We start from the raw sequence: 10,009 nt of genomic DNA, 5'->3' as shown, positions 1-10,009 counted from the left end.
CGGGGCCAAAATTGAGGCTTGGCGTTGGGTCAAAGGTTACCATGCGTTAGCTGGTGACCTTGGACGGCTAAGATCTGCATCTCAGATGGAAGGGTGGCTGTCGATTGTTGCAACCCTTCGTTTTGGCAGCCAGCGGCATGTAGCGGGGTCGGCATGGATTTGGCATGGAAACACGGCTGGCATGGTTTTCCATTGGCACGATGGCGCGGCTGGCATGGTTTTCCATTGGTACGGTGGCGCGGCTGGCATGGTTGGCATGCCTTGACGCAAAGATGTGGCTGGCACGACATGCCATTTGCACATGTGTTGCGGCTGGCATGGTTGGCATGCCTTGGCGCGGAGACGTAGCTAGCATGGTTTGCCATTGGCACGGTGGTGCGGCTGGCATGGTTGGTATGCCGTGGCGTGGAGACGTGGCTGGCATGGTTTTCCATTGGCACGGTGGTGCGGCTGGCTTGGTTGGCATGCCTTGGCGCAGAGACATGGCTGGCATGGTTTTCCATTGGCATGGTGGCATGAGAATTAGGGTTTTGTATAAATGATTTCGGTCAATGCTAAGGGTTCTGCCGTGGAACATGACACATGTATAAAAAAAAGGTACCCTGGTAATTCTTACGTAGGCATGCTGATTGATTCAATAAATGCGCTAGTGGTCATAGTGACGTCATATCAGATGTATGGTTTTACGATTTTAACCATAAGCTAAAAACCACCATCAACTCTAGTTATTGAAGACTTTGGTGGTATGCACTGTGATTTCCAGTTTTCTTCCTTTAGAGATTGTAGAATTTCCTTTTCTTCTAGTGCTTCCATATTCTCGGAGAAAGAGATCAGGTGAGGTTGCTCATGTGCATTCTGGCATAAAGACGGCATAAAATAGTCGTTAGGTGCCAGAAAAAGAGGTAAAACAGCTAGACAGAGAAGGATTCAGGCATAAAAGAGAGAGAAGGAGTCGTACAGAGAGAGGAGTCGTACAGACATAGAAGGATGGATAATATTCATATTCTAGGTGTAGTCCGTCAAAATGTTATTTTCAATCCATCTTATATTATCTATCATAAAAGACGTGCAAAGTGAGTCGTTCGATTCTCAAGAAAGTTCTCAAAGAAGCTTTTCAACATGGATAAATTGGGGCCTATGCCACTTATTTGGGGCATATCAAATTTCCCTTCCCACTCTATCAAATTGTTATGGGCTACCAAACTTCTCAAAATACTAATTTACCCTCAAATGAATTCCTAAAACTACTCATAGAAATAATAATATTTCCATTTTCAGTAAACCCAAAAGCATAAAAAACCTAAACCTAAAAAACTTTCTGTTTTCATCCTAATCTTTCCAAATTCTCAAAACCATAATCAATTTTCTTTTTGATCCTCTTCTCCAACGGTATTCAATCCAACCAAGAAAAAGGTAAATCTCCATCAACCCGTTGTAGTTTTCTCATTTCCTCATTGATTTACATGTTCAAATTTTCGATTTTTGAAAACCCAAATCTCTGATTACACCCAGAATCGGTTTATGTTGACATATCGAATAAACCGATTCTGGGTTTTGTTCTTAGGCCATGAAGAGCATGCATAGTAATCGGTTTATATGATGATTCACATCAACCGGTTCTAGGTTTAGAAACGAAAAATGAAAAGACACCACCAGAATCGGTTTTTAAGTGCACGAATATCATCCGATTCTGGGTACTATTTTTTTTTCAACCCTGCGATTCCACAATCGGGTTTTATATGCTTTTTAGTTTAACGATTTCGGAATTGTCTCTTTAAATACCTTTTCATAATCGGTTTTTATATATGTATCACATAAACCGATTAAAAATGTTTGACATTCCAGTATGTTTTTGTAGCTAGAATCGGATTACATATGTTTAATTATGTACTGATTGTTCACTAGCTTTTTTTTTTTATTAATCTAGATATGGACTTTGGACACCTAACGTTTTACACTCGAGAGCTCACGTTGGAGGATATTCTTAGGGAACCAGAACCAGTGCCAGAAAGAAGCCTCTATAAGTTTGCTTTTGGGCATGAGACCCGTCTTGAACAAGCCCTCGCACTGATAGATAAGCTTGCACTGGAAGAGCTTTATGAGGTCATGAGGTTTACTAGGAGAAGGAGATACATGATTTCAGCTGAGAGGGATCGCCATGGATATTTGGAAGGTATGTGGGAAGAAATGGCTCAATATCAAGCCATGGATGAATCAGAAGTTGTTGCTCTTGATGCTGGTGCTGGTGGTGGTGCTTCAAATGCTCCCGGTGGTGCTGCTGCTGATGCTAGTGCTCCTGCTCTTTAAATTTTTAAGTTTTAGATATTAAAAGTTCAAGTCTATAAGACTTGTGTTTATTTTAAGTTTTTAACACTCTTTTGGGATGGTTAAGGTTTACATTTTGGATGATCATGGTGTTGAACTTAATGTACTTAAAGTTTTAATTATAATTATGTGTATCAAACAAGTTTATGCATGCTCAATAATTCTGCTGCCTGAAAACATGCCAACAGTCGGGCTACTCGATATGTCAACATAAACCGATTGTCTAGGGTCCACAAAGGAATCGGTTTATGTGTGGGGTAAGTATAATCTGATTCTTCATGCCTTAGAAATGTTGTTTTTCCTGTATGTTTTTCAAGATATAATCGGATCACATATGCATCTATATAAACCGATTAGTGTTGGTGAAAATTCAAATTTACGAAGAAAGTTTAAAATCGGTTCATGTTGGTCACAAGAAAAACCGATTCCTGGTGGACAAAAACACAATCGGATTTTACAGACCTTCGAGAAGACCGATTATTTCAAATTATTTCATTTTTTTCAAAAAAAAATAGTCGTTAGGGACTTTCTCTATATATAGAGACCTCATCCTTGGACCCCATTTGCCCCAAAATTGCTCTTATTCCCTCTCACTCCATATACTCCACAACTACTCATTTCATACCTCTACATACAACAATGGCATTCAAATGAACATTTATCCATCACCAAAGCATGGTACGCGGAAACTTGAATGAAAAAACAGTCCTCCGTAAGGGTAGATGCCGAAACCTTTTGGACAAAGGTGCATAACAAATATAGGCAAGATTTTGGGAATCCAAATGGAAGAAGTGTTCAACAAGTCAATGATAGGCACCAAGTCATCGAAAGTGCGATACTTGCTTATTTATCTATCCAACATCGGATTTTGAACGCTAGCCACTTTAGCTTGTCCACTGAACAATTTGAAAGTATTTTTGTGGTTTATTTTACGTAATCCATGTTGTTTTATCTCCCAATGAAACACCACTAACTAAGTAAGTTTGTGTTGTGTTTTTGTAGCATAAAGTCGTGAAAGTGCGCTACTTGGAGGAAAAGGGGGATGCATTCGCATTCAATGCAAGCTATCACTTCATGGTTTCCAAAATTCCGGAGTATGCCCCGGAGATGATGATGGTGCGTGAACCGGACTCGGATTCCTCCGACGAAGGTAGATGGTTTTAGAAGTTTTTGTGTAGGTTTTGTGGGTAGACCTCTATGTAAACCCTCACGAGACTATAACTCGTCCACTAGGATCGCCTAGGGGTTTAAAGGCTTGTTGCATGTGCTAAATGCATCCTACAATAATGAAATGAGTGAAGAAAAAAAATCTTATAAAAGACAACAATCGATTTACATATGTCACATAAAACCCCGATTTGGACAATCGGATTATACATATGCCAACGTCAACCGATTCTGTAAATCCTCTGTTAACTTTGGAAACACATACCCAGAATCGGTTTACAAGTACATAAACATAAACCGATTCTGGGTACTGTTTACGCAAAAAAAAAATCAAAAAATTTAAGTTGTTTGATGTTTTGAAGAACTCTTTAACATTAGTTGATCTCACATCTAAAACATAATTAACACCTAATACGATTAATTAATGCTAGTTAATCAGGGATAGAATAGGTACTTAAGTAATTATTGGATAAGAGGTGGTGTTAAAGTAAGTTCTAATGACCTTTTTTTGTCATCTAGCAGTAGGCCCCAAATAAGTGGCATAGGCCCAATTTAGCCAGGCTTTTCAACATTTGGTGGTGTTGCAATAAAAAAATGGTGTCATGTAATATTCAAGCATTTCTTGTTACAAAGAGCTCCCTTTACTAGGGCAATCAATCTCCCTTCATTTCAGGGTAATCAAATCGCAAGACGGCTTGCATGAACCAAAAATTCGAAAATGTCAGCAGAAAATCATCATCAATGGTAAATTAGAATCACCCCTTTATTCGCATTAAACCACGCATCTCTTATCGATTCTCTCATAATGATAGACAGATGTGCACATGAGAGAAGGAGAACACAGCTTCCAGCCAATGGGCTCGGGAAGCCGGAAAAATGTTGTCTTAAAGATCCTAAATTTTTTCATGTTTTAGTCCGAGGGGCCAATCATCTTGGCAGGGACCACTAGCTCATCGAATTCTTCACTTGTTAGCACACCAAGTTTTAAAGCGGCTTCCTGGAATGTAAAAGCTTCTTGTTAGCTTCAGATATCGGACAGAAAATAAAGAATATGATCGATCAAGCAACAAACTACAGTTTTTAAGCTTCTTAACGACCTGAAACGAACAACAGTGGCCAGAAGAAAGATAATTGGGTGTTACAAACATTTTTCTACTTCTACTAGCTTAATCCCCTTAATGCTCATGCCCAAATATTTGGAAAAAATAGATTAGCCAGCTCGATATCCAAACATGGATTTTTCAAATTTGTATAACGACCATATGAGCTAAGGAAATATACAAGTACCCTCGAAATGTTCATAAAATACTGATGTTCGACAAAGTATATGTATATATATATATTAAGAGAGAGAGAGGATCACCTTCAGAGTTGAGCCCTCCTTGTGTGCTTTCTTGGCAACTGCGGCAGCATTATCATAACCAATTTTCTGGAAAAGCAGCAAGTTCATCATTAGACCTTTCAACTTGAAAAAAACAATGCAGCAAAGAAACCAATATATGTGACAACTTACAGGGTTCAAAGAGGTGACAAGCATCAGTGACTGCAAGGCCAAAAAAAGAAAAACAAAGTACAATAAGATATTCGGCTTTTGGGCGTTTACATATAACAAGAAAGAACAAACTCTAATGTGCTAATAACTTTACCTCGTGCAGTAATTTTGAAATTCTCTCGTTATTGGCTTGAATTCCTCTTACACAATTCTTTTCGAAGGATACAGATGCATCTCCCAGTAACCTTAATGACTGTCAACAAAAAGTGAGCTATAACTCAGCGAAAACACGATAGATAGCCTAAAACAATGCCGAAGGCTGAGGAACAGATTAAACCTCCCAACTGAGAAAAAGCACGATAAATTGGTGTAACCAGACTCATTGAGTGAATGTTTTCAAAAGGTACCATTTTTAAACTATATGCAAGATATACTTAACAAAAGTACTACTAGAAAAAAATTCTAGTTACAGATATGACCAAATTGGCAAAGAAACTACTTGAGTAATGATAGTAGCCTACACGTATATTCTTCTATAAACTTCAATGCAGTATGATTGCATAGTAAAAAGTTCTGCGAACATCGAGTGCAAAGCATATACGATAAGACACAGGGAGGTATCCTAGGTGGCCCATCAATGAAGATGATAGACGAAAGATGAATGAGATATAAACTTCCATGTTTTACCTAATTTATTAGGATTTGTCGAGTAATTCAATTAAAAAATGTTATTAATAATAAGGGTGACATGCAGTACTCACTCGTAAAAGGGCACTAGCCATCATTGGCTTGTAGACGTTGAGTTCAAAATGACCATTTGATCCACCAACTGTAATGGCTACATGGTTTCCCATAATCTGCAAGTTTCACACATTGATTAGTAAAACTGCTGAACTGAGCAAGTTAAACAAATAAACTTCATTTTATGATCACTTCTTCCATGATTTGGGTGCCCATTTTCTTATGATTCAAGAAAAATCCTACAAAAATGTCATGAAGTTAAGTAACTTCTTTTGATGACTTATCATACTTCATCTTCATGGTTACATGACAAAACATATAGGAAATGAGATATCACCTGAGCACAGACCATCGTGAGAGCCTCACACTGAGTAGGATTTACCTTCCCCTGTAACAGTATCAGAAATCCCAAATAAGCAGGAATTAGATGTAAGTAGGTATAATCTCAACTTTATTGATATCATTTTTACCCTAAAGGATAATTAAAAAAAAATGAAACGGAGACCAGATAAGGAAAGAGTACATACAGGCATGATACTGCTGCCCGGCTCATTTTCAGGTAGAATAAGTTCCCCAAGACCGCAACGTGGACCACTGAAATAAGCAAATGTCAATGCCACGGGCTGTGGTGCTACATTTGTCAGTAAAATACACGATTAAACTTACACACCTTCCAAGTAAACGTATGTCATTTGCAATCTTCATAAGAGAAGTAGACACTGTGTTCAAGGCTCCACTAGTTTCAACAAAAGCATCATGTGCAGCCTGGTGGAGCATTCAAGAATCCGCAAAAGTTAAAACAAGAAGGAAACAGAAAACAGTCATAATTCAATAACAATCAGAAACCAATAGGAAAGCGAGTCCTATTAGAGCATAGAGACTACTAGAGCTTCAAACTTGTTCTCGGCCGTAACAAATGGTAGATTGGTTTCCTCTGCAACTGCTGTAGCAATTTTCACATCAAACCTGAAATTCAGATGTGTCAAACATGCAAAGCAATTATGGTAATAATAATAAAAAAAAGATATACATATAATCAAACAATGGCAGTCTTTTAAGGGATAATATGTAAAGGAGTTTGTACAGATTACAGACAGTGTCAACTTGCACGTTAACTTAAACCTTCTATAAGGCAAGGCAGAAGAAAGTATAAAAAAAGTAAATTATCTATTCATTTATTCCATACATGGCACCAGATGCCAATTCAATAAGCCACTAACTGATGCAGGTAATATTCATTGGAAGTTCAAAAGAAAGTGATGCTATATACGCATTGTGGATCGATATATTGCAGAAGCAGATAAGAACAAAAACCCTGAAGGGCAATATTAGTCCAGAGAAATAAGGATAAACAGACAAGTGAACCTACCCTTTCTTAGTATTCAATCCTGTTCCTACCGCCGTACCACCTTGAGCAAGCTTCACAAAGGAAAATTAAAATCCATTAGCGTTGAAGATTAAAGAAGACATGTAAGTACAATAGGTGGATCACAGACCTGATACATCCGTGGAAGAGTACACAATACTCGATCTATTCCGTACTTCACCTGCAACACGAGTATTAACAAATGTCAGGAATTGCTCCTAAAATAACCCTTGGAGCATCCAAAATACAAAAACCAATCATCAACCATAACAATATGGTTGTAACAAACGTATACGAAACTTCATACATTTGTACGCTGAAAAATTATATGAACTATGGAGACTATTAACAAACAAATAAGCTTACTTGTGTAGAATAGCCACTGAACTCTTGCCCGAGAGTTAAAGGTGTTGCATCTTGAGTGTGTGTTCGTCCAATTTTAATAATGTCACTGAATTCAAGAGACTGAAAAAGACATAGAAAAGATACAAATTTGTTCACGAAAGGGTATTGCTTAAACCAAAGTGAGGATAAGGTATAACAGGGAATTTCATACAACCTTGCACTGTAATGAACTGTGCAACTGTTTCAAGCTTGGTATAAATCTTGAGTTTATTTCGACTGCAGCAGCAATATGCATGACCTAAACGAAGAACCAATATCAATGGTTATAACCAATTCAGATTCAAATAAGTCATGGACTTCAACAATCAAGAACTGCGAACAAGCAACAAAACCATACACAAAGAACAAACATCAGAACAGAATTATATATATGAGCTGAAAGGCAAAGGCTTACAGTAGGAAATGTGTCATTTGATGACTGTGATCTATTGACGTGATCATTTGGATGCACAAATTTCTCCCCACGTTTGTGTCCAAGTATCTCAGACGCTCTATTTGCAATTACCTGGAGAAAACCTTACGGATTTAGCTCTACCACTTACACAGCTAAGAACTATACATTAATTTTAAAACACATTACAAAATCCGTTATCCATACAAACCTCATTGGCGTTCATGTTACTTTGAGTACCGCTTCCAGTTTGCCAAATCACGAGCGGAAAATGATCATTAAGTTTCCCTTGAGAAACTTCATCAGCAGCTTGAATTATCGCTTTCCCAATAGTAGGATCAAGACCATACTCCATATTAACCTAAAAGAAGAACCACATACGAAATCTTACCAAACCAAAAAACAAAGCGCAAAATCACAAATGTGTATTAGAAGGTTCTAACCAAAAACAATTTGTATACTAACCTTAGCAGCACACTTTTTAAGAACGCCAAACGCACGAATTATAGGTTCGGGCATCTGCTCTCGTTCTCCTCCTATATCGAAATTCTGCAACGATCTCTGCGTTTGTGCTCCCCATAATCTAAACAAAAACGAGATTTCATGTGAGTTTTCAGATTAAGGGAAACTACAAAAAAAAAAAAAAAATCTAGTAATACTAACTTATCAGAAGGGACTTGAATGGGACCAAATGTATCCATTTCTTCTCTGAAAGATGTGGAGAAAGATCTGATGAGATAGTACTGAAGTTTTGATGCTGTTGAAGATGATGATGTTATGCTTGAGAATCTACGAGAGGCGTTGAACATCGCCATTTCTAATCCTTCAAAACCCTAATCTCGATCAAACAGAGATTGGGTTTTAGAGAGAGATGAAAATGAAACGGTGTACTAAAGTTAGGTCGCCCGAAAAGTATACTGTGGAATCGTCAGCGAAAGAATAACAATAATCTCTAAATCTGTTATCGTGATGGGCCGGAAAAGACTTATTTACCGTTCGGTCCGTTCCTCTAGAAATACAAACTTTTGGTTAGGCTTACTCTAGTGGGGACCAATCTTCTCCCTTCTCCTTTTTTTTTTAAATAGGAAAAGAACTTGTATTAAAAGATTTAAGAAACAATACTGTTTTGGTCTTCTAGAATCAGTTCATTGAACCACACGGACCACTCGGATAACCAAACTATTAAATCTATCGGAGATTTTGTAAATTTAGCCACATAATCGGCTACTCCGTTTCCATCTCTTTTAACATAACTACATGTCCAATATTCAAATATGATAAGATGAAAATGACACATCTAACAATATTATTTCTTGTCCACTTTATTGATGTTGGATTTTCTTGGATAGCTCTGATAACATTCTGACAATCTCCAGATGAATCTTCTTGAAACCTCTTTCCTTTGCCCAGAAGACTGCATCTAATGGGCCTAATGCTTCAGCCTGTTCTGCATCTATTGTTTTGGTTGAGGGGCATTGCACTCCATTGCAATTCCTTTATGCTCCCCTGCAGTGTTTCCAGGTTGCTTGTCCTCTAGTGTGATTCTAGTTGTTGTCTGTTTCTCCTTATCATCATCATTGTTGTCATTGATTTCTCCATCTTTATAAAACCTCTGCCTTTTTCCAAGTTTCTCCCCCAGAACCGCTGTTTATGCGTCGTATATTTGCTTGATTTCCATAGTTGTCTTCAGTTTGTTTGGGTGCGAGATGGAAGCAACTCTGGCACGCCATTAGGAATGGCGTATCTAAAAAGCATCACACGCCATTAGAAATGGCGTTTTGTCACTACTTTATAGAAATTCAAATATTAGTATCATATAGACTGTTGATTTCTTAGTCTTGTTGGAGATCTAAAGGTTGATAAATGAAACGTCATTTCAAATGGCATCTGATGCCATTTCAAACTGCGTTTTTACTTTGAATTTTGAATTTCCATTAAACTTGGTCCTTGGAATTTGATGACGTGGGAGACCCAAGAAAGTTGAATCTTGGGTCTCCATTAGAGCCAGCCTTAGCCCACAACTTAGTAAAACTTTATAAAATTAGAGAAGATCTTATGAGGGAATCTCGACCCCTAATATGGGTGGGTACGGGCCGGTTTTCATCTCATCCGTATCCAATCC

The 10,009-nt window shown here is 37.9% G+C and overlaps 1 protein-coding gene across 1 annotated transcript; it reads right to left on the bottom strand.

The window, feature by feature from the left end:
• Positions 1-4,071: 4,071 nt before the first annotated feature.
• LOC113333675 (fumarate hydratase 1, mitochondrial-like) lies at positions 4,072-8,873 on the bottom strand. The gene is made up of 17 exons (XM_026580100.1): positions 8,551-8,873; positions 8,353-8,470; positions 8,099-8,248; positions 7,891-8,001; positions 7,651-7,734; positions 7,458-7,556; positions 7,222-7,272; positions 7,095-7,144; positions 6,610-6,691; positions 6,396-6,490; positions 6,253-6,319; positions 6,063-6,113; positions 5,746-5,841; positions 5,139-5,237; positions 5,006-5,035; positions 4,856-4,921; positions 4,072-4,489 (listed from the first exon to the last, which is right to left on the bottom strand). Exons 1-17 carry the CDS (start codon positions 8,700-8,702, stop codon positions 4,403-4,405), a joined length of 1,488 nt encoding a protein of 495 aa, XP_026435885.1. The 5' UTR covers positions 8,703-8,873; the 3' UTR covers positions 4,072-4,402.
• Between the last annotated feature and the right edge of the window lie 1,136 nt (positions 8,874-10,009).

This window comes from Papaver somniferum, unplaced genomic scaffold (genome assembly GCF_003573695.1).
Source record: "Papaver somniferum cultivar HN1 unplaced genomic scaffold, ASM357369v1 unplaced-scaffold_133, whole genome shotgun sequence".
Lineage (NCBI taxonomy): Eukaryota > Viridiplantae > Streptophyta > Magnoliopsida > Ranunculales > Papaveraceae > Papaver > Papaver somniferum.
The sequence above is the reverse complement of the archived record's forward strand: the minus strand, read 5'-3'. Positions and strand labels throughout refer to the sequence as shown.

Bases quoted from the DNA above. Each gene is read 5' to 3' on its own strand.
- LOC113333675 (XM_026580100.1), bottom strand. From the start codon at position 8,702: ATGGCGATGTTCAACGCCTCTCGTAGATTCTCAAGCATAACATCATCA. The intron at 7,145-7,221 runs GTCTGTGATCCA...TCCTTTGTGAAG, and splicing joins CTCTTCCACGGATGTATCAG to CTTGCTCAAGGTGGTACGGC. The intron at 6,491-6,609 runs GTAGTCTCTATG...ATGCTCCACCAG, and splicing joins AGAACAAGTTTGAAGCTCTA to GCTGCACATGATGCTTTTGT.